Source organism: Homalodisca vitripennis, chromosome 1 (assembly GCF_021130785.1).
Source record: "Homalodisca vitripennis isolate AUS2020 chromosome 1, UT_GWSS_2.1, whole genome shotgun sequence".
Lineage (NCBI taxonomy): Eukaryota > Metazoa > Arthropoda > Insecta > Hemiptera > Cicadellidae > Homalodisca > Homalodisca vitripennis.
Window position 1 is genome coordinate 35,240,362 of NC_060207.1, and position 26,056 is coordinate 35,266,417.

The 26,056-nt window shown below is 33.3% G+C and overlaps 1 protein-coding gene across 2 annotated transcripts; it reads left to right on the forward strand.

Moving 5' to 3' along the window:
* Positions 1 to 674: 674 nt before the first annotated feature.
* Positions 675 to 24,158, forward strand: LOC124359646 (cytoplasmic tRNA 2-thiolation protein 1). Of its 2 annotated transcripts, none has more exons than XM_046812561.1 (6): positions 675 to 964; positions 5,726 to 5,957; positions 6,685 to 6,803; positions 7,599 to 7,787; positions 9,060 to 9,264; positions 23,328 to 24,158. In XM_046812561.1, exons 1-6 carry the CDS (start codon positions 917 to 919, stop codon positions 23,528 to 23,530), a joined length of 996 nt encoding a protein of 331 aa, XP_046668517.1. In that variant the 5' UTR covers positions 675 to 916; the 3' UTR covers positions 23,531 to 24,158. The 2 variants fall into 2 exon arrangements, with proteins under 2 accessions (XP_046668517.1, XP_046668526.1); XM_046812570.1 differs by lacking the exon at positions 23,328 to 24,158 and adding an exon at positions 16,058 to 16,204.
* Positions 24,159 to 26,056: the final 1,898 nt, after the last annotated feature.

The following is a 26,056-nucleotide window of genomic DNA, read 5'->3' on the forward strand; positions in this document are numbered from 1 at the left end:
TTACCAATCAATCCTTACGTTCGACTTAAGAGTGGTACCGGTACTGGTATATTTACTTTTTAATGTTTTCCACCTCTCTATACCTCATCATACTCAGTTTCAAGAAATTGTTTATTATTTTCTATAGAAAACATTTAGCCTACTCACCTGAGTGTCAATAGCAAATAGCCTATCTGATTTAATCGATAACTTTTCATAAAATTCCAAGACATCATGAGGCACTTCTGTGTTAAACTGCTCTTCCAATTTATTGTAACAACGTGTGAACCCTCTTCTCAATTATATTCTTTCTTTTTTTAGTCGATCTAGATTTTATTTTCCAATCGTTGTTCCCCACCAGGAATGCTAAATGTTATTATTTGGAATTGCAAGTGATTACTTCGGCTGTTTTATGTAACTATCAATGCGTAAAAAACAATTTAGATGAATCTATAACAAAATTTACAACAACTAACTTAACATAAAAATTATGATGTGGTAATGTAAAACCACTATAACATTGCCCCTGTACAGTTAAATTGTCACGTATTGAGTGATTAAACTGTATCATGGTACCTAATTATCATAGACTGAATGTCTCATTTTTTACGTTTGTTTTCTTATATATGATTTGAAATAGTGTTCACAAAACACTACATACAATAATTACTATTCCTCTGTGTTCTTGTCGTTTGTTGGCGTCGTCTGCTCGTGGATCAACATTCTATGAATGAGTAATTAATCTTAGATTATCTTGAGTAGTTAGTTTGGGGAAACAAATATACAATTTAGTCATTCAATTTGGTTCAGTGGCTTATTTATACATTAAAAGTAGTGTTATTTACGCATGTCTTTTACAAGTAGGTACATAAACGAGAAATTACACTGTTAGGCCTGACTGAAGAAGGTTGTTTTGATTTGAATCCAAGTGTCAGACATGCCTATACCATGCAGTACAAAATGTGGAAAAAACGCAATTTTGAAGGTAATTTTATAATTGTCTATGTTATTACTTTTACTAAGGTAGGCTTACTCAAAATATTTCAGGATAATTTCATACAATAAAGAACACACTTCTACCCTCAATATGTTGGTGAGTCTTAACCTAAAAGTGCCAGACATTTTCTCGATTATTTTGCGAAAAGTGCCAAGGTATATGCCCTGTGCTGTATCAAAAAGAACCAGGCCAAACTTTACTTTTTTACAGCCGTCAACAGTAAATGTCATATATTTGTTAATTTTGGACCAAAACACTTGGAGTTTTTAAAATATTTCTTTAATAAAAACATGCTTTAACTAATTAGCCTATAAATTTATTTTATTATGCATGCATAACAAAATTTGGGTAGGGTACGATAAGCGGACCCGGTTTTTTATATCGAAATTGGCAAACGATATTACTTAATCATAACTACCGATATAATCAATCAATACTGATTAATTATTTTGAACAAATAACTTAAATAATCTATATCAACAGCTGTAAACACTTTCAAATAATACACGTAAGGTAATATTTCAATTTTACATATAAGTAACATTTGATTATTAAAAATGGCAGTCAATTTTAGAAAACTACACGACATTGCTTTGAAAGATGATAAGACATGTTTTACATGGCTTCAACATGTTGGACTCGTAACGAAAAATCCATTATGTGAAATTTGTGGGAAAGAAATAACTGTAACTGTGAGAGGAGCAAACATGGTCGTCTTCAGTTTTCCTAATTTTGCTTATAATAATTTGTTTAATCACTGTAAATATTAAATCCATATTTTAATTTCAAACATATGATTGTTATTGAGGACTATAGATACTTTTATATCGATTGATAGTCTAGGATTTGAGATGTGAATATTAGGTATCGATATAAAAAACCGGGTCCGCTTATCGTACCCTACCCCAAAATTTTTATATTAGTAATAAATAATAATACATTGAAATGTATTTTTTTCATTTTGCCCCTATTAATGCCTAGGTAGTTAAAACATTCCTCACACAGTAGATGGTGTTATAATTCTCACCCACAGGTATTATAGCGCATAACTTAAAAGATTCACTGAACTATCTGGAAAAGATACACTTAGGTACACTTTTTATATCCGTTTGTATGAAAAAATGTTGAGTCACAATATTTTGTAAATTTGTTATAATTAATAAACAAGTGACAACATCCCTATATTTACATAAAAAACTGTTTAATACAAAAATAAAACATAGGCATATCAAAAACAAGAATATAAAAACATAATTTGCACATTGTACATTGAAAAATTTGATTATTTGATGGTTTAAAAAATGTTGTAATGTTTTACTTCATTCGACATTTTGGTACTTTGTTATTATCCAGAGACCCCTTTATTTGGAACTTTTTTACCAGGGTCCTAAACTGTAGTAAATTAAGAACAGATTTTATTTGAATTTCTGTAAAATTTACATGTCATGACGGTCAGTTGTTTTGTGCCTCCCAAAAGGAAGTTATGGGGCCACTCTCTCCTTATCTACTATTTATTATTAGATAGGTACAAGTGAATAAAACATACGTACCTATTAGAAATATACAAAATTAACGAGCGCTCACATCCAACATGATGTCGGAAAAGAATGTCTATCTGGGACATGATCTGTGGTTGGGAAGTACCAATCGGGAATGCTTCTGGCCATTACTGCGGGCTTTTGGCAAAAGAAGAAGAAAAAAATCTCCGGAGATAGTGCCCAAATTCAAGCTCAGATCACATCAGTGGTTGTAAGGTTATCTTTAATTTTGGTACTACTAGTGACATATTTATGATAACGTAATCTAAACCTACTCGTACTTATGCCATGTTATAACAAATAGTATATATAGGGACACAGTGGCCTCCTTCTCGCCGACATTGCTTCCTTTCAGGAGGCATAAAACAAGAACCGATCGTCATAGTGACATATAATTTTCACAGTAAGTCAAATAAAGTTTGTTATTTCTAATAATGTAGTTTTAGGACTCTGGTTAGAAAAGCTCTTCCAAAAATAGTGGCCTCCGGGTAATACCAAAGTACCGACATTTTAAAGAAACCATCATTCACGACCTCCTTTTGTAACAGTCTATGAACAGTGTTCTCACTTATTAGTGATCTATTTCTCTTCATATTACTTTAATTATTTGAAAGAATTCAATTAACACTACTTGGTAAAAAAAGTAAATAATTGCACATTAACAAAGCAAACGAAAGTTGACAGAGTCATAATGCCGCCAAGCAGTATAATGCAGACACTCAATGTCCCTTGTACTTAGTGTTTGTTTGGTCAGTATTTAGTTCAAAAACTTACATAGTGTTTTTCAGAAAGATTATTTTATAGTAAATACAAAAAGAACAATATTGGAAACATTCTACTTTAATTTAAATTTCGGCGATTTATTTTTTGGATGTCCGGTTAAATGGACACTGACTCTTCCGTCACGTCTTATTGAAAACCATAAAAACAGTTGTTGGCACTGAAAGGGTTAACACAACATTGGCCAACAATTTTACCACTAAATGCTTAGGATTCTTACATTAATTATTCCTAAAAGGGATAAATTAGGTTTAAGAACCATTGCGTGAGTAATTCCAAAGGTACGTAATAAAATAGTAAATAACATTATTGAGAAGGGAAATATTAGTATCATGTCTAGGATCAGTAATTAAACGTTAGCCTAGTGTAACTATAAATTACCAACATGAGTATAAAGATGGAATGCTATGAAAGTAATGCTCACTATAGTCGGCAATAATGTTGGGGGACTGCGGTTTTTTTTACAATCAAAGATAAAATGGTAAATATGAAATTAACACCTATAGTGACAAATAAAGACAAATTTCATGTTATTAACTTACAGCTATTGTCCTGAACAAACATTATAAGGTTTCAAGGAGTGTTAATGATAAATAACAATGTTATAGAACATTAAAAATGGAACTGCTTTTCTTGCACAGAGTAATATTTCTTTGTTCTACATAAATTTGTGTTGGGCATCATGTGATCTTGTTATGACTCTTGAGTCAACCTCACATTGATTGCTGCTAATATTAGCCATTGCACCATATTAGGTCACGTAAAATAAAACTAATGCTGAAGTAAAGGGAATTTGAGCCAAATAGAAGAAGACATTGTTAATATTTTGACTTTCTGAGAATAAAGTTTCATATGGATCTGACAAAAGTGCTTATGACAATCAGTGTGGGCTTTAGCAAATTATTGCTGTTTTTGTGCTGATGGCGATATACGATAAACATCCCTCAAGGTAGTATCTATCACTATCACTAAAAATCTAATTAGTTCTAAAGGGTCTAATCATAAATGCCTCCGACCATTACTGCTATCTAGGAAACACAGCTTGGCATAGCAAACATATATTATACATTTACCTAACCATAACTTTCTACTGTCTTGCATGAAAGGTATTTCCACTGTTCTAAAATTATCTGTCATTTTCATCCCCTAAAATCTTGCATTGTTTATTCAGAAATATGATTGCAATAGGTTAATAACGTGAATTTCGTTACTTGTGTGGATAAAAATTAATTTTATAATAATGCAAACAAACTAACCAAACGTTCTACAAATGAATAAATAGTGTAAAAGACAAATATAGGTTTAATAAATAAGCAAAACTAACGTAACCATAACTGCCTAATTTCCTATGTATGTACAGTTTACTTGCAAACCACCTGGTAACTTCCAATGACATGAAAATATTTTTTCTCCATTAAAAATAACACTCAATTACTGGTAAACTTGTACTCTCCCTCTTAAAACACATGATAACCTATTATAAAGAAATATATTAATTTTATAATATTTTAACTGCTTATGTAATCGATACTCGAACATGTAAATAACTTTCAATACTAATTGACGTATTAGAGTTAATGCACCGCAGTAAAGTAATGGATGCCATGGTTGCACTGAACGGTTGCTGGTGCTGTTCATACCACAAAAAACTAAGACAGCTATCAGGGGCAGATAATGCTGAAAATCATAGATAACAAGAAGCACAGTACAGAATATAACCATAAAATGATATTTCCATTTCCATTATTAAAAAAGATAGTTATTTGTGATTTGCACCCACTAAAACCATGTATAGTTTTGTTCAGGAGGACAAGACAAATACGTTAATAATGTTGAAATTTTGATTGGCCACTTAGCCATTACATTCACTGATACTGTAACACTTTAAACTTCTCTTATCAATACTACGTACTTAAATATCTACATAGCCTATTCTAAATCTATCTAACATATTCTTATTTTATAGAGAATATAATATAAATCTTTTGGGCTTTATACCATAAGCTTGCAAACTCGACATTTAAGAGTGGGTGCAGGGAAAAGCAAGATGGGTAGGGGTGGAGACTGATTCAGACATATAATTATGTATTTGGTAAGTTAGTAGTTGATTTAGCTTTATAATAATTTCTTCCTCCAAAAACCACACATTAACTATATGCTAGGCACAGTATTAAAGTTTGTAACTATGTTTAAAGTACCTAAGTTTTTATTACATATTCATGAAGAATCTGTATAAGTACATTTCGCTACATTTAATTCCATGTGACAATCACTGGCCAAATTTTTGGTGTACAGTATATGAAAGCTCAGGATAATCACATGCACTCATAAATTATAGGAATTAATTCCATTTTTCAATAGTCCTTTATTCCATTTTCTGTAGTTTAAATGACCGTAGCTTTTGATTCTAATATAATGTTTTGTTTTTCAGAGACCAAAAACAGGCGATGCTATGTGCAAGGAGTGTTTTTTCTGGGCTTTTGAAACAGAAATCCATCAAACAATCCTTGAGGGAAAACTGTTTCAAAAAGGTCAGACGGTTGCAATAGCAGCTTCAGGAGGAAAGGATTCAACAGTTCTGGCTTATGTAATGAAGTTGTTAAATAAAAAACATGACTATGGTCTGAGATTAGTCTTGTTATCTGTTGATGAAGGAATTACGGGTAAATTTAGATTTTTTAAATCCATAAGCTAAATTTTTAAATACAAGGTAATCTGTATTGAAAATCAGTAAAGTTAGTACAAAAGCTTAACACTTATTTTTAAGGAAACGTCATACCTCACAGATATAAAAAAAATCTGGTTTCACAAACCGTAATTTCTTTTCTTTTTTCTGTTTTTTATTTCAAGCAAGTCCTACACCATGGTTTAAGGCTATCTCATAATTTGTTTAGCTGAGGTGGTTTGGTTTTTAAAACTTTTATTTTCCATATACTTTGTAATTATCAACAATGAGGCTTTTTCAAAATCACAGAATCATTCTATTGAAAGTTTTAAATACTATGATGCCACATACTTGTATTTAAAAAATTATATATTTAGCTGTGATCTATATTGGTATATGTTCATATTAATTTGATTGTTGAACCCTATAATTTTAATTTTCAGTGTAGTCTTCTTTTTATAAATTCTTACTATTGTGAAATAAGTTACTGTATCCTTCACACCAAAATGGAAGTTGTTAATTTTTGTTAAGGAATTAATACAAATTAACATTATACTTGGTGCATTAATCAAAATAATTATTTAATTTAATCCTTAAAAATGTCTTAATGTCTAAATATTATTTATATATTTATTAATATATAATACTAAAATAGTAAAAATTTACATTCCTTTTTATTTAATACTAGAAACAAATATGTAATAATATTCTACCTTGATTTTTAGGTTACAGGGATGATAGTTTAGATACAGTGAAGCAAAATCGGGATGATTATGAAATGCCTTTGAAGATTCTATCGTATGAAGAGTTGTATGGTTGGACCATGGATAAAATTGTTGCACAGGTAATCCTAGACAGAGAAAACATGTTCACCCTCAACCTAGAAGGGTTTAGTCATGCAGTTATATTGTTGTAGGAACTGTAAAGAAGTGACATGTATAAGATGTCATTTTGCATACCATTATATCCGTCGTCACCATTTTTTACTAAACAGTAATTGTTTATTGCCATACTAACTGGTCATACATAGCCATTTTATCGAAACTACAATATTGCTTACATATATTTTGTAGTAAACAATCCTTCTCAAATTCTTTGACTGAATAAGGTGCTAAGTTAATCAATACATTTTTTAATAACTGTTGAAATTTTTAATTACCCACTATTTCTTATTTCAATGACAATACATTCTATACAATTTCAGACGGGTGTAACTCCTTTTTTCTCAAATAAATTAAGTTGTGGACAAAAGGCAAAATATTAAAAACATTAACAATCCTCTACTGGTTCATTTAAGATTGATTCAATTTAATGAAAGAGATCTCCATGTTTTCTTTAATCTAATTTATTTAAAAACTGAGTTGTGTGTGCTTTGGGCTTGTCTGATATAACCTTTTTAATATCTAATTATGTACAGTGCACTCTGGCAATCTTACATTATTAGATTTCAAAGATAAGATTTGGTGATATATATATATATATATATATATATATATATATATATATATATATATATATATATATATATACATTAACTGTGGAATTCTCACTCTTATTACAGAAGATCAATAACATAATACAGAAAAGCAATTCATTGTTATTGTCAAGCAATTTTTTGTTTATCTTTCCTTCATTTTAGATTGGTAGGAAGAACAATTGTACATTCTGTGGTGTGTTCCGTCGGCAAGCGCTGGACCGTGGAGCTGCTTTGCTCGGGGTTGATGCTGTGGCAACTGGTCACAACGCCGATGACCTGGCGGAGACGGTGCTCATGAACATTCTGAGAGGAGACATTGCGCGTCTGCAGCGATGTACAGCCATCATTACAGTTAGTAACCATACTCCTCTTGTACTAGGTTACTACTTTTACAGCATAAACTACAACAGGGATTTGTAGGGATGGGTTGATTCTGATAATACCTGAATCCTAAATACATGGAAGTATCGACGATTCTCGATACCATGGCTCTTTTCACCTGATTCCTTTACTACTCACTCAACTGTCTTTAAATGGATAGCAGCTGATTGGCAGTACTCAAATTACCGGTTATTAAAACATGTTTTTGTTATATTTTGTGTATGAAAATATATAGATAGATAACCAAATGAACAAATGTTTATTTTTTTGTAAATGATACTTGATTTCAGTTCATATTTTCTATAATAATGTTTGTGTATCGACGCAAGTCTGCTGCATCTATTTGTGGATAACATTTGATCAGTAGCACGTAATTTACTAATCACTAATACGTGTTTTTTTGAACTTGTGTATGACAAGATGGATAACTAAGTTTAAAAATTATCATAGCTTTGTAAGTAATACTTAGTTTGCAGTTCTTACTTCTATCTATACTACTGCATTACCATGTCTCTGCTGTGTCTGTGCGCTGATGTATGTTGTTCGGCGATAAACAAACTGATAACTCTAGCGTTTTTACCTCATAAATGGTTTACATATAGAAAGATATCCTCTTTAAGAATATAAGTATGTTCATATCTTAAAATATTTTTATCATCGTCCAAGGTGGTTTGAAATATTTGCTGGCTGCTTTTACTGCGGCCAAATATAAACATTTGGCATGTTATATCCTCAGTCACAAATAACAAATGACTCTGTGTCAAATTCAGAATTGAGACCAAAACCACAAATTTGATATTGGTTGGAACTGAATTTTTTTGGTATGGCCCATCCCTACCTTTAAGATGTTCTCTTGATTTTAAATATTCATTCTGTCATCCTAACTAACTTTTAAAGAAGTTTTAAGTGTTCATATAGAGTTATACAGTGTCCAGTTCAGACTATTTCTTTGTTAATACAAAAAATCCATAGTACTAAAACTGTGCAATGTTATGGATTTGTGATCTAAGTATAGCAAGTACGACTAAGCAGAAATGGTTTTTCTATAATTCTCTTTATATATATATATATATATATATATATATATATATATATATATACAAAATGTTTCCACAGGTTATTTTTCATTGTCATTAAATGCTGATAGTACATCAGTTCATTATTTGTGTTCAGATATTATATAATATATTTGTTTATTACTGTGTTTAATTCACAATGTGGTGTTTCTTTTCTCTTGTTCAGGCAAGTGAAGGGGCCATTCCACGAGTCAAACCTCTGAAATATTCCTATGAAAAAGAGATAGTAATGTATGCCTACTTTAAAAAGTTGGTTTACTTTTCTACAGAGTGTGTTTTTGCGCCTAATGCGTACAGAGGACATGCAAGGACATTTCTTAAAGACTTGGAGAAAATACGACCATCAGTCATTATGGATATAATACATTCTGGTGAGTTATGTTTAAGTGTCCAAAAGCCTAATATAATAAATAAAGTGGAAAGTCTATGGAAGTTATTTTTAGTTCTGTGTTTTTCTCCTGTTAATGATAGACATGGTTATTTTTTAATGTTAACATTTAACACTTTTACCGTATCATGAAATTGCAATCACTTACAGTATCATCCGGTCTCACAGACCTGAGGGAGGTTTTTTGCTGTTTTTTGGCTATTCTTGTTTTTTAGTTCAGATTTAAACACTGAATATATTTACAATTATTCCCTGTTGATAACAAAACTACAATTAATATTTTTTAAATATTTGTAATTGCAAAAAATTATAAAATTTAATAATTTGGGGAATTTAGGATGGAAAATAATATTCTAGAATACTGGTATAGTATAAAGCTGTATTTACAAGTATCAGAAATACACATACATGTTTACCAAAGCAATTAAAACTTAAAAAAGGCATAAGTACATACAAAAAAATAACCACAGATTTTAGATATTCTGAACACATGAAATGCACAACTTTCTGCTGCACTCCAAACAGATGGGTTATCAGACACTACATAGTTTGGATCTTCATCCGAATCGTCAACAGGTTCATCCTTACTATCATCCCCTTCAACGTTATGTAGGAGTTGTAAAAGTCGCTCTTTAAATCTTCCATCGTTTACTCTTAAAATTTCCGAGTCACTCATGTTTATAACAAGTTATAATAAAACATAAAAACTAATATATACAAACACGTAATAACTATTCACACTTTATCCGTATCACCCGGTATGACAGACCGGTAGAATAGTTACAGTAACCGTATCGTCCGGTACAGTAGACCGTAGCGCTCACAAAATAACTGGACTGATTCAAGGTCAAACGCCCTAGACAAACTAAAACCAATCAAAAACAGCTCAGGAGATACCGGTTGAAAGCTACTGAGCGTGAAGGGGGCAAACGAACACCAGTAATGCCAATTTCAGAAACATGAAATTCCCCTCTGGTCTCACAGACCGGTGATACGGTAAAAGTGTTAAATATATATATATATATACTGAGCTGAAATTTTGCATGGTGCGTCCTAATATGTTGTAGTCATGTTATAAAGTTGCGTTTCAGCAGTTTTGTCATCTAAATAGTTTTAATCACATTAGTTTAAACTCAAAATGGTTACTTTACCAACTGAAATGGATTTTATTACAAATTAACCCTTAGCGAGCCACAAATAAATAACCAAAACTACTCCTAAGAGCCATACACCTTAAAAATAAAAAAATTCCCACATACCAAAACCAATTTTTTTTTATAATTCTTATAACAGGTAAAAAAAAAAACGACAAAATATTTTTTTTCACTCTTTATTGTTAATTTACAGCCAAAAAATGGTAAAATCATAATTTCACTGAAAAAATTTAATTTTGACATTCTATGTGTTTATATATAAAATTAACAATAGTTGAACACAATTATTGTTATATGTTACAATAAACATGCATATAGTAATTTGTATTTAGAGAAAATATAAAGAATATAGTAAAAATTTATATATATATATACAAATTAAATAAAATCAATGAACTAAAAAAAAAGTTGACAATAAAGCCCTACATCACGATAATAATACATAAACTATGCTGCAAATTGATTTAAAATATTGATTAATATCAAAATTGAAAAGATAAATACGCGGATCGAAAATGGAAGGGCGAATAAACATCTAACCTCACGGAAGGCTACAGGCGGACTGAGCGCGCATCAGTAGACGTCGTTGGCTCTGCGGGAGACTATGAACATCCGGCCGCCCACTATTTTGTCGATCGAATAAGAGCCGTGACCTTCAAAATAGACACGAACTATTGACTCTTGTTTAGATCAATCTTGTTTGACAGTTTTTACTAGGTTTGTTACCCAGAAATGCTTTTAAATAATATTAAAATAAAAAATTGATTTTGCGTTAGTGGATGTCGTTGGCTTTTAGTGCTAGTTTAGGCATGACGTCTAGTAACGTCATTGGCTCAGTAAGGGTTAACCCTATATAATATGGTGTGTGTAAATCTATCTGAGGGCTTTATTCAGTCGATCATACAACAACGTACGTATGAATTAATGATGAACATTTTTGCTATCAATGGAAAGAGGATGTTTCAATGTGTAAAATATTTAGGCGTTTTAAGTATTAATCGGAATTTGAAAAGAAACTGAAAAACAAATTTTGTACTGGTATTGCACTAGCCTAGAATGTCAATAAATGCGATCTACAGGTATGACAGATAGGTTTACAAAGCTATTATGTAGGACGGAATGTAATAAAAAATTCTGCTTCTTTCTATCACCAAAAAAATTGCTTTAAGAGTGAATACTTTTTGTTTTATAACCTTTCCTGTTAACACTTACAATAAAAACTTTCCATTCTGGGAGGCATAGGTATATTGAATGGTTCCCCTCCTACACCGTAATGAGATGCACCCCACCCGACCTGTTGGCGGTCTTTAACTGTCCCCTCTTCATCAATCACATTCCCGTATCTGTACTAACTCATTGAAGTACTTCAACTTTACTCAAACTTATAATAGAAACTTATTAAATCTAAAATGCTAAAAAAATAAAAGTAAATATCTTATAAAGTACCTTACACCAAAAAATTTAAGTTTTTTAAATTCTGTAAAAATGTATAATCTCTTCAACATTAAACTTTAACATTTATTAAGAGAAACATATAGATCTATTAAGATTCAGTATAGTATAAATTATTTACACTCATTTCAGATCTTTCTTTTTCTCAAGATAGAAATATTTTTCTGCCAACTTGCTTAGGTTGATAGCAAGAGTCTGATCATGATCAATGCTTAAAATTCCAAGGGAGTCAGAATGTTTATAAAGTACAGTTGTTTATCCAGACCTCATTTATCTGGATCTTCAGGTGATCTAGATCGGAGTTACAGAGTAAAGGGAGCCTACAAACAAGTTTTGTTTAATTTTCCTGTATATTTTTTTTCCGTTTAACGATATTCTCTTCAGACGAACATGGCTCCAGATTCCAGGAATCAAATTTGTAACAGCATCAGATTCCAGATGCTGCATTAAGAGGAAGGTGAACTGGAGCTAAACTCAAACATTCTTGTTACTTTTTATTATTAAAACATTTAATTTCTTAAAAAATTTTTTCCTTTTGCACTCAGAACACCCTTTTTTTTACTCTTTCTAAGTTGGATTTTAATAATGTATTTTTATAGTTTTTTAAAATGATCTTTTACATTTTTTATGTTTGTAACTTGCAATGACAAAAAGTGCTAATTTGATACTGAAAGCTTTACAAGAATACAGTGTGGACTTTACTGATGATGTGTTTAGGTGGTTATATGCACAAATTGCAAAGTAGGTTAGTGTCTACCTTTGTTACAGGTTTTCCAACTGCCAGATCCATAAATTTGTCTTTTGTTGCATATGCATAAAATAATACATAGAATAGTACAAGATAAATACAATAAAAATTTGCCCATAAAAATACACAATAGGTTTTAACATACTTGAATTTGACATAACCAAATGTTTAGACATTCTCTAGGCCAATGTAAATAGCGTGAAAACCATAATTTTGATTTATACAAGGATCTGAATACTATTAAACATTTTTTGTGGCTATTTCTAGTCATTTCCATTGTGCGATTGAAATTGCATCAGTAATACACTTTTTTATAATTATAATTTTTATAATTAACAATATACCACAGTATAATTAAATATTTTAGTTACGTTAGGCATACAAGAAACAAAATCTTTTTTAATAGCTTTATTTCTGGTTAGCTCATAACTACCTTATTTAGTTATTGTTTCAGATTGTCATTTTTAAAATGTTGAGCCACACAAATAGCGTAGGAAGAATTTATTGTTAAACAATACATTAATATGATAGTTTGATTAAGTATAATATTACTTTTATTAATTTAATATTGCACTTCAAACAAAAATCTGAACACCATTTTATAAAGTAAACATTTCAGAAATTGTTTAATAATAGTTAAGATTAGGATACATGTCAATTTTCTTCTTAAAAGTAAATTAAATTTAATATACAAAGATAAAAAATATCATCTTCTTCAAAAGTTCTTCATACCTTATCCCTCTAATTTAAAGTTATATTACGATTATAAAATCATAACACAACTACAGTTTCACAATTTTTAAACTTTGTGCTATAAATTAGGCTATTAATTGTTTTCAGCCATAATGAATGAAATGAAACAGGCCATTATTAAAGAGGCAGAGTTAGTCCTCTCCACCTCAGCCATACATTATCAATATTAGTAATGGGGAAAATGGTAAATGGGGAATTAGCAGGTGGAAAACCATATTTTAATCTTAGTCAGTGTCCTCACTATCCTCAAATTTTCCAGTTCACACAGCATCAAAACATCATTTACATAAAATAATTAAATTCTTGAAATATTTTGACTTTACTGTGGATAACCATCTGTAGTCAACCGAAACTCTAACTATAATATTTGATAATCAGATATGTTTAATTTTTCATGACTTTGTATAGTAAATACATAGATTTTAAACCAAGTAACAGTATATATTACACATATGAAAGTAATCTAACCAACATTTACAAAATGTATATGAAAATTAACTAAATTACCAATTGTTTAGCAAATAGTATATTTTTATAGCATTGCTCAAAGTTTGTGAATATCTGAATTCAAAAAGCACACTATATGTTATTGTAATTTCATGAATCATATATTACAATAAAATAAATGCTTACACAAATTACATTTCATAAATAAGTTACATTTGATAATATGAAAATGAGTTTTTTTACAACACTGAACTTTGGAAGCAAAGAAAGATTACACAATCAACTGTTCTAAGAAATATGTCATGAGGCATATTAAAAATCAATTTGGTGTTTGACTTATAAAACATCTACTCTAATTAGATAGTTTAATAATTTATTTTTATAAATGATAACAATTAAATGATTGAACTGATGAACAGAAATGTACTCATGGTTTTGTATTCATTTTATACATAAAAGATTTGTATAGCTAATTGTTGTAAATCTCCAAATTATTAAGTTTTTATTAAAGATTGCAAAATTTCTCATAGTTTGACAATTTCATTTGAAACAAATTGTAACAATCTGTATTATCTCTTCGTAATAAGCTACATTTAGCTAAATAAAGCATTTCTTTGATTGTTAGTTATGTAACAATTAATTAGATTATGAAGCAATAGTATAAGTGTATTTGTTTTATAAGATTCCTATTATCAATTGGTCTCAGTTTTGCATTACTTGTTTGTAAAAAACTAAGATTTCGCTTTTTGTATTATTTTATTTTAATGGGTGGACCACAAGGTAGGGTGGTGGCTTTTAAAATGTTTACCAGCAAAATAAACAGATATTTTGAAAGAGTTCTGACTAATAAATATCTCTCTGAAAGCTTTTGATTTTTTGTATAAAGTTAAGATGGTATCTGTACTTTCCCTAAGTATCAAAAAACAACACAGTTTTTTTTTATTTGATGAGAAAATGCAGCTATCAAGTGCAAGTTTGAGGCAATATATAAAGTACAAATAAATAAATCATTTAGATTCAGCTAAATTAAAAATATATAACACATAAATTAAGTAAATTTTGATATAAATGAGCTGTTATTGATGGATATGCTATCAATATTCCTTAAAAATATTGTATTTTTTATGTATAGGCAATAATTCTATAAAAAACAAATTGACATTTAAATTTTATTTATTCAGTAAATAAATTTTAAAAATGTAATAAAAAAACATTTATTTATATATTATAAATCACAGCCAGTAAATGCTCATGCCACAGGCCTGCAAGTACCTTCACTTGTTAGTTTTTCACCAGGTTTACATGGAGTGGGTGTTGTTCCTGGACCGTTGATAAAGTTTCTATCAGCGTTTCCTTGTGATCCATTCACTGTTTCTTGCTCACACGTCTTGTTGGAGACACTGAGGTCATTGCTGGTGCCCGTTAGTGGCCGGCACCTCGTTGATATCACTTTACTAAACATGCGGTTACGAGCCAGTGCTTCACCTTGTGAGAGAAACACTAATAGAACTGTTAACAACAACACACTTCTCACTGCTATTGATAGTATCATCTTTATAACTTTGAAAAATTAATAAAAAAAATAATTAGAATTTAACCTGGGCAAAAAATGAAAACGTATTGAAAGGATTAAAGCAAAAGTGCCCACTGGCTAAGAGAGCTATGGGTCAAATGTACTTATGCCTCGTGTTTCAAGGTTACACTTATTATCACCTTATCTTGCAAATGAACAACATTGACCCTAGTAATATATGCAGCTTTGCATTTCTTATCTATAGTTTAGAATGTTTTCTTGTTACTTTGACCTAATTCTTTTATACTATCAAGAAATTAAATTGGTTAAAGTCCTTTTATTTTAAAATTTTGAATTCTCTTGTCTTCTGATTCTTTTGATCATTTCTATTCTCACTTATTTAAATTTACATGTAATGGAATTACATTTTCATCCATTTTTGTTTAGATAAGGAGTTTGATTAGTTTCAAAATTTATTTAAAAAGGTGGTTTTTATTATTTTCAATCCTTTAAACCTTATAGCCTTTTTGTAGTATCTTGTTTAAGAATTTCATGAAAATCATAAATGGTTGGTTGCCATGACTGATTATTTCTTGGTTTAGTATCTTAAAATTACTTATCAATGTTATTACATACATTTAAATAATTTAGAATCAACATTGAAAATGTATTATAGTTATTCATTTAATTGGATTTGAATATTTTTCAGACAATATTTCACATCAGGAAAATACAGAGGCCATAAAGTGCTGTAACTAGTGACCAATTCTAGGGTTCATCAAACCTTGTCATTCCTTGTTGGCTCATACTGTCACCAAACCGAGACTGCCATGTAAGCTCAAGGTCAAACTCACAACAAACTGTGTAACAATAATTAACACCTTGTGTATTCATGGCCAATACTCCCAAGATCATTCTCTTGACATTCTTAAACTTGTAAAAAGTAAATCATTTAAAATGTCCAAAATTGATCGAGACTAATGTTTTTGTAAATTATTTTTTATATAAATGATTAATGAAAAATTGTGAAAGTTTATTTCTGAGTCATACACTATCAATAGTTTGTATTTGTTATTGTAATTTAGTCTTCTTTTACTTGCAATGTTTATTTAGTGCTGACATACACTTACTTCATCTTAAATTTAGTACATTAACAATTCACTAATACATTTAAAAAAAGTAATTGTATTCTATATTATTGGTAGCAGGCAGAACTAGATTTTCAAGTCTGGTCTGTGTATATGCACAGAGCAGTGAGGTTTGCAGAGGAATAGGCAGTAAAATAAAAAATTTCTGAAAGGTTTTGAATACACTTTTAAAAGTTAGCAGTGTATTTAAAAAATAAACTATACTCGTATATTCATTGAAGGAGGAGCTCTTCTTATTGGAAAAACTAGTTTCTATTATTTTTATAAAAGAAACACAATTGTCCAATAATTTATTTTTTTCACACAAGGCCTTTCGACATCTTGATAATGCCACACTTATGATGGCATCTTTGATGCCAACAGTCCTTGCGTGAAAAAAAATATTAAACAATTGTGAGTTTTTTAAATAAAAATAATAGAAAAAATATATTCATTGGTTGAGTATCAGTGAAACTTGTTATTCAGAGGGCTGGCAAAATTTATTTTCTATCTGTCTGTCGATGTGCAGAGTAGCTTGAAAATCCCGTCCTGGGTATGACGTTAAACTGCCTCTTCCCACCTAACCATATCCTAATTCCTACCAAATACCCCTCCAGGTCTTTTAAGTACCCGTCCTCTGACCGTTCCAGTGCATGGCTCGCTGGGAGTGCTTAAGCCGGCACTAGATGCCCTATCTGGTGTCGTGTGAGAGCTGATGTGAGCTTGTCTCTGCCGAGGCGTAAGTCATGTACTGGTTCAGAAGCCACCACTTCGGTCCTTGGTCAGGAAGTGTTCAGTAGGCAGGGTGGTCGGAGCCCCTGTTGCCACGTGCGAGTCCAAGTTGTGCGCGTATTCCCGACTTGGTAATCGATGGAAACCGGGCCTCGGGAACTGAGGTAGGGTTGTCCCCCAAGCTACGGTCTGTGGACACCCGAGGGCATGCCCGCTCCCGGTGAATCGGCCCGCACTACTAAACACGATGCGCTGGTGACCTTATCTATGGATATTACAACCACACCACCCTTAGGGCAAGAATTTGGAGAAAGAGATCCTAATGATCCAGGAGAAAAAAGCGACAGTTGTCAGATTCTGAAAATGAATCATATATAAAACAAAGGAAAGTGGGAAGAAAAAGTAAGAGCTGAAAATATGAACGTTCCAACTCCACTATATCTAATCGTTAGTCACAAGGATGAGGGCAAAACTCTAACGAAGGTTAGTCCTTTTCCTTATTAACAAAGCTTTTGTTTCCTCAGGCGGTCAACCTAAAGCTGTGAGCAAATTAAGGAATGGAACTATCTGGTGGTGGAGGCTGCGAAACCACATCCAAGCCAAAAAATTCCTTCAGATGACGAGTTTTTTAGATCATGGGGTGGAAGTCGTCGTTCAACCGCACTCCTCACATGAACACCTCCAAGGGATCGTCTTCTGCCGTGACCTGATGGAGTGTAGTGAGGAAGAAATCAAGGACGAGCTACAATGCGAAATGGTAACCGATGTGGTCAGGATGCTTCGGACGGAGAATGGGAGAAAGGTCCCTACTCCTGGTCTAATCCTGACCTTTGCATTTCCCCAACCGCCAAAAACTATTAAGGCTTGATAATTTATCCCTGACTGTACGGCCTTACTTCAAAAATCCGCAACGGTGTTTCCGTTGCCAGAGATTCGGGCACTCTACTAAGACGTGCTCGGGCCCTGAGACATGTTCCCGTTGCGGCGATGAAGGCCACCAAGAAGACGGATGCAAGAACGACGTTCAGATGCGTGAACTGCAAGGGTAAACACGCGGTCGACCTCTAAGGAATGCAGAGTTTACTTAGAGGAAAAGGAAGTTTTGAAGATTGTTACTCTAGACAAACTTTCCTTCAATGAAGCCCGCAAAGAGTATAGGATAAGAATCGCGCTCCAACCCCTAAAAAGGGAGTTCTCGTACTCCGAAGCTGCTTCACCCCAGTCCAATCCACACAGTGCCCGTCATGTACCGCCTTGGAGGTTATGGTACTCAACTTAACAGAGCAGGTTGCTGCTTTGGTTAAGCAGCTTGCAGCCGGTACCGGACAACATCCGTTGGCATCCAGTAATCCTTCCCAAGCAGTCCACACGCCCCATATTAAGTCCAACACACAAACTCAAGCTCGCCCAACAGCTACTTCTACTTTCAAGAGACAAGGTTCAACAAAATAAGAAACCCGCCTTGTCTTTGGAAGAGAGGAAAAAAACTCGCCGACAAATTAAAAAATAACATACAAACAAAATCAGAAACTAGATCTAAATTTCCTAGTAAAAAAGACTAATCCATCCTCGTCCAGATCCTCACAATTATCGCTTGATGATGATATGGTTGAGGACCCTTTGGAGATGCAGACGGAGTTCCAAACTGTTCATGGTAACTTCCGTCCTGTGTCTAAGCAAAGAAAAAAATTACGATGAATTAGCACAAAATAAAATATATAATATTAATATATGCTGTTACAATGGAATATTAATGGTTTGAGAAGCCACTTTGAAGACTTAAAATTACTTATAAATACAAGAAAACCTAAATTTATTTGCCTACAAGAGACAAAATTGTCTCCTCATACTCGATTCAAACAAAATGGTTATGACATCTTTCGCTTAGATCATCACCAACCAAATTGCCTGTGGAGGTGTGGCTATTCTAGCAGATTCTTCTGTTAATGCTAGAGCCTTGAACATCGTCACAAACCTCCAGCAGTAGCAGTTTCAATCGACGTTCCTTTAAATTAACCATCTGCTCCATATATATTCCACCTTCCCCTTTTGATTTATCTCTTGATGATCTACGTGACCTGTACAGCCAACTCCCTTCTCCTTTCTTGATGGTTGGTGATTTCAATGCACACCATCGCTCTTGGGGTTCCAGCCATTCTGATCGGAGGGGTAACATGGCTGCGGGAATTGTGGGATGAAGTGACAGCGGTCGTTCTCAATGACGAGTCGGCCACTTACATGTGCCCTAGGACTGGCATATGGTCGGCAATCGACCTGTCAATCTGCAGTCCGGTCGTGGCAACTCGAGTGCATTGGTCCGTAACTTCCCGACCTGTCAGGGAGTGACCAATGCACCCATTGCCGTGGCTTTTCAATCCTTTCCGTCTTCGACAGGCAGGTGTCCAGGTGGAAAATTAAGAGGGCTGACTGGAACGAGTACAAAAAGAACATGGTTTCTCAAACTAGTAATATCGAACTAAACGACATAAATACAGCCACTGAATTATTTACATGTAAATATTATAACATCCGCAGAGCGGACATTTCCAAAATCCTCAGTTTCACCAAACAAACGCCAGGTTTCTTGGTGGTCTGAAGAATGTTCGGCGGCTCTAAAGGAACGTCGAAAATGTTTAAGACAGTTCAACAGATCACCGAATGAAGAAAATTTAAGTAGGTACAGAAGAGCACGGGCAAAAGCAAGACAGGTATTTTAGACAGAGACGGCGCGCAGTCCTGGTTGGACTACACAGATCTAATAAAACGAACAACTCCTGCATCTGATGTTTTTGGAGAAGCTTCGATCTGTTTGCTGCAAGACCCCCCCACCTTCTCTTATTGCTCTGAAAAATGGTACCGATGTGGTAACTGATCCCTTGACAGTTTCCAATTTACTCGGCTCACATTTTGCGGAAATTTCAAAAACGTCATCTTACAATAGGGAAGTTTCAAAATTTCAAAACAAATACAGAAAGACATCCTCTAAATTTAAATATCAATAACAACTCTCCTTTAAACCTTTCCCTTTACCATTGATGAACTTGATTCATCACTAAAGGCGACATCAAATTCTGCTCCAGGTCCCGATAACATACATTATGCTATGTTGCGGAACCTGACGGAGGATGGAAAACAAGATCTTCTGAAATTTATTAATAGAATATATTTAGAAAACACATTCCCTAATTCTTGGCGTTCGCTCACACAATATCGCTCTCCAAAAACCCGGCCAAGATAGAACTTCTCCAGGAGCCTATAGACCAATTTCGCTTACTAGCAGTCTCTGCAAAGTATTCGAAAGGATGGTCAACAGACGTCTTGTTTGGTTTCTGGAGAAAAATAATCTTCTTTCACCCTCCCAGTGCGGATTCCGACAAGGCCGGTCTACTAGTGACCATCTACTTGCCTTGGAATCGGCAATCCTGAATTCCTTTATTGAAAGAAAACAGTTGATCGCGGTATTCTTCGACATTTCCAAGGCTTATGACAAAGCTTGGAGAAGGGGATATTAAATGCTTTAATATCTTGGGGTGTAGGGGGCCACATGGTTTCTTTCATACAGGGCTTCTTGTCGGAAAGAACCATACAGGTCAAACTTGGGAACACCATTTCCGATATTCCTTCACGCTGGAAAATGGTATTCCACAAGGTAGCGTTCTAAGTTGTACTCTGTTTGCCATTGCAATCAATAACATATCGTCCTGCGTTACCCCTCCTGTGCGCTGTTCTTTGTTTGTAGATGATTTCTCTATTTACATCTCTACAAAGAAGCAAGCGGTGGGGGAGAGAGCTTTACAGCTTACCATCAACAGGCTTGAGCAGTGGTGCGGAGTTACAGGTTTTTCTTTTTCGCCACCTAAAAACAAAAGCCATCGTTTTCTCCAGAATGCGTACCGTTGAGCAGCCAACACTCTCTTTGCTGGGTCAGAGAATTACTACTTGTGACAAATCAAATTCCTGGGTCTCACATTTGATACCCGGCTAACTTGGTGCCTCACCTGAAAGACCTAAAAGATCGATGCGTGAAGCGCTTGAACATAACTGAGAGCTTTAAGCGGAACAAAATGGGGGGCTTGACAGGACATGCATGCTCAGGTTCTACAAAGCCACCATCCGTTCCTGTATAGATTATGGATGTCAAGCATATGGGTCCGCAAGACCCAGTGCTCTCAAAATGCTTGACCCAGTCCATAATTCTGCTTTAAGACTGGCCACTGGAGCTTTTCGATCTTCTCCTATTAATAGTCTTCTCGCAGAAACGGGAGAACCCCCCTCTTTCGCATAGACGACAACAACTGTCCCTAAACCTATGTTCACGCTCTTCAGGGAAGCCAGAAAAACCCTGCGTTTGAACCGGTCCTGCGAAAATCCACTCTATAATTCTTTCCTAGCGAGACCAAATCTTCCTTCACCCTTAGGCGTTAGGGCCAAAATCCTACGCTTATGAAATAGGCCTAAATGATTACCAGTTTAAATTCGTTCATCAATGTGATATCCCACCCTGGAGCGTCTCAATGCCAAAAATTATTTTAAATCTCTCTAAGTTTAAAAAAAGTTTCCACTCCAGAAACAGTCTACCAACAAGAATTTCCGTCAAATACTAGGCAGCCTCGCACCTTGCGATGTTGTCTATACTGACGGGTCAAAGGAACGTTGTAGAACTGGATGTGCTTTCGTCACTGGGGTTAGACGATACGGGTTTCGTCTCTCCCAACGACTCTTCCATTTTCACGGCCGAATTAACAGCCATCCAAAAGGCCCTAAAATATAACGTTTCCTATGACTAAAAAATTGGTTATCTGCAGCGACTCCCCTTAGTGGTATACAAGCCATCAGCGACATGTTTTCAAAACACATCATCATCCGCGAAATATGGCACTCTTTGTCGTCCCTTCAGTCCAAAGGTGTTTGCTGTCTTTCTTGTCTGGGTACCTGGCCACATTGGAATATCCGGAAACGAGCTGGCAGATAGAGGAGCCAAAGAAGCATTGGAACTCCAGCCTTACACACCGCACGGATAATTTCCTCCGACATTATTCCGGTAGTGAAGGGCAAACTGAAAGCCAAATGGAATACCGAGTGGCAGGCAGTCGTTAACAACAAGTTACGTCGTATTAAAGACTGCGTTGGACTCTGGGAGACAGCGAACCGCCCGAGTCGTCGTGAGGAGGTTGTGTTGTGTCGCCTGCGCTAGGCCATACGCTTCTCACACATGGCTTCCTCATGAGTAGAGATGATCCTCCGGTCTGCGACACATGTGACACTGTTATTACAGTTGAACAATGGCTTGTTGACTGCCCTCGCTACTCGGTACATAGGCGCAACTCGAATCTGCCAGCTTCGTTGAACGATATTCTCTGCGACGACGAGACGGCAACTCAAACACTTTAATGTTTTCTGAAAGCAACGTCGCTGATGAACAAAATATAGTATTGTGTTAAGTTTATCTATTCCAATTATCGGTTGTTGTTAATATTTATTAATTTATTATTTAATTTTTATTTATTATTATTATGACAGCTGCCAAATTAGCCCCTTTACAGCTACCTTGGTGGCAGTAAAATTTGTTAAGTTTTTACAGTTTATTTAATTAATGTTATGTACCTTGTACTTATTTTGTTCTATTTACATTTATAGCCCCTATATGGGTTAAGACCTCTTTACAGTCTTTCCCTTTTACATGTATTGTTATCTAGTTTCTAAGGTTATCTTAAATTATTTACTCAACTACTTGCTTTCATTCCTATTTATATTTTTTCTTATAGAATGTAATCTATGTTTGCCTAATTGACACCACCAAATACGAGTAGGTGCCAATTTTCTCTGAGGGCGATGATAACCGCTGCGTTTTTTCGCCCCTTATATAAAAAAAAAAAAAAAAAAAAAAAAAAAATAGCTTGAAAATCATGTAATTTATAAGTTATGTGTTTGTTGTAGCTATATATCTTATAGTTTTAGGTATGTATTTTATTTAGTTTAAATAGGGTATCAGATGAGTATATTATAGGCAAGTAAACAATGTACTATGCTGGAAGGTCTCAACAAAAGCATGCTTAAGTTGGTTATAACAAACTGGTACAAGTTTTGTCTTGAGTAATTAAAGTGACAATCGTGTGACAGGTGAGAAACTGGCAGTGCGGGAGGGAGTCAAGTTACCAGATAGAGGAACCTGTACCAGGTGTGGTTTCGTGTCCAGCCAGCCAGTCTGCAAGGCTTGTACTTTGTTGGAGGGTCTCAACAAGGGCATGCCTAAGTTGGGCATTGGGAAGACAAGTCATGCCAAGAGGATCATGAATGCTAAAGGAAGTCAATCAGATTTTTGACATTTTATCATTTTATAATTTTTTCATTGATTTAATTTGAAATCCCCAATTACCTAAAAGTATAACCTCGTGGTCTAAGAGGTAAATTTATTTGTGAACAGAGGAGATACTGACAAGCAAAGTTAATTGAGTAAAATAACTGTAATCAAGATTATTTCTTTTGGAATCTAAATCTAAAAATCATAATATGAAAAGATTGTTTTTACTATATATTTTTTAACAATATCTTGTAGACTTGGTGTTATTCATCAGACAGTTATTAAATTTTTGTTGAGTGTTTGAATTATATAAATTTTCACGGATAACAGTTGGCTAAGCGTTAGTGTAGCCTATTGCTTGAGGAGCTGGAAAATTTAATTTCTTTCTATGCCTGTCCCCACGATGTCTCAAAATCGAACTGACCTGTAGACTTTAAAGTTTGCATATAGCTTCATTTGTATATAGGCAACATTGAGTTTGATGATGGCACATGTCAGCCATGGGATTTGGCTGAGGCTGGGATTTATCTCTCATTATCTCCTCTGTGTCGGTTTTTATGGTGAATGAAATCAAATATTACATTGTATATAATTTTGTATTATATATTTGTACGAATATTAAACAAATAAAACAGCAACTTTTTACTAAATTGTTTATTTAAATTATACCACCATTCCTTCAATTGTTCATAAAAATTGGTAATATTTAAATTTTCTTCTGTAACTATAGTTTATTTATATCTCACATCTTATGATTAAGGAACCCAGCCAAGTTGTTAAAGAAAACAGTTCATTCTCCTCTCGACATAATCTTAGTGGCTAATACATTCATGACGAGGAATTCTTTTAACTTTTCATTTGAGGGTTAGTTACAAGGGCTTATACCACCAGCTATCATTGTACAACTGGAAGAAGGGACAAAAAGGAAGAAAAGTGTGTTCCACGTGATCAGACTGACATTGAATGTAACAATTATGGCAAACCACGGAAGTTTGTACTAATACCTAATAGTTAACCTTTTACCTGGTGTACTTACAGTTTGTAGCAATCTGATGAGAATCTCTACACATTTTGCGCAGTTATGGCATAGTCATATACACACTTATACAATCATAAAGATAATGTGAGCTTACGCACAGAAGCGTTTGTACAAAAACAATAAAGAAGTTAAAATATCACCTTGTCAGGTCACTTAATTTATAAAAATTATTAAAAACACCATGGCAATGTAACCAAGTTGAGTGTATTAAGCATATGCATTAAAGTAATCTCAGGATTATGAAGTTCGTATAAAGAGTGAAGAACATTTGCTAGGCTTACTTCTGTCTCCAATCTGTATAGATTTGGTCTTGACATAGATTTTTTCATATGACGCCAACACCATTCTCTATGATTGTGTGAATAAAGAACTTTTTGATTGATTGATTGATATGGAGTATGATATCTCTATGTATTACAAAACTACAACACTATAAAAATTATACCAAGAGTGTACATTGGAAAAATGTTAATAAATCTTCATAAAAAAAATATTTATAACAGAAATTGCGCAATTGTTGCAGAAAAAATTCATAAAATATTTTGTGACAGCTGCAACAATAAAAATTATATTTGATTTATTATTTATCGTAGAATTTGGTTTAGTTTTTGTTTTGAGGTATCATTGAAAGTTAAAACAGAGGAAACAATAAAGCAAGGCTTTAAACCAGAAACTTTGTCATATGGTTCTGTTGATATTGGTAAGAGTAATGAAACAATGAGTCAACTACCATGAATCTGAGGCTCTGTTTTTAACGTGGGGATAAAGGTTGAAACAGCATTATAAATAGGACCTTTTCTCAAATCCACGAATGTTTCACTTTCAAACTTACATTTTAATGTCAATACTTATGGTAAAAATAAGATTATACGTTAGTAGCAATAATTTATATTCAATAACGTTTTTATCATGGGAAAATCTATACTGAATATACATTTAAAACAATTAGTACAAACGGATAATTGTATGTTTTACAATTCATTAGTATTCTTACACTAAAATCTAAGTTTCTGAAGTAACACGTCATAGATTATGAAAAAATGTTAAACTTTATTCCCATGTTAAAATAGGAGTCTCAGATGCCATTAGGTAAATATCATGCCCTCCTAATGGTGTTTTAATTTATTGCTTCCTGTAAATAAAATAAATAACATGAAATAACTGATAAGAAAATTATAAATTAATAATAGATGACAAGCTACTCAGATCTTGTAACACAACAGGTAAACAAACAAACAACTTACATGCTAGCGCTGCAACTGTAAGCTTTCCATGTAAAAGTTTGACTAAGAGTAATTTAAATACACTAATTACAACAAAAACCAACAAAACTGCTATTGATATGTAGATTAGTTCTCTTTTGTAGCCATATAATTTTATGCGATAGACGAATATTTACTATTTCACAAGTTGTGTAAATAAGCATTTAGGGGTAAATGATAACTGTGTAAATAAGATTGGTCTAAAGTTGTTGTCATTAAAATTTGGATGCATTTCCTTTCAATTGAG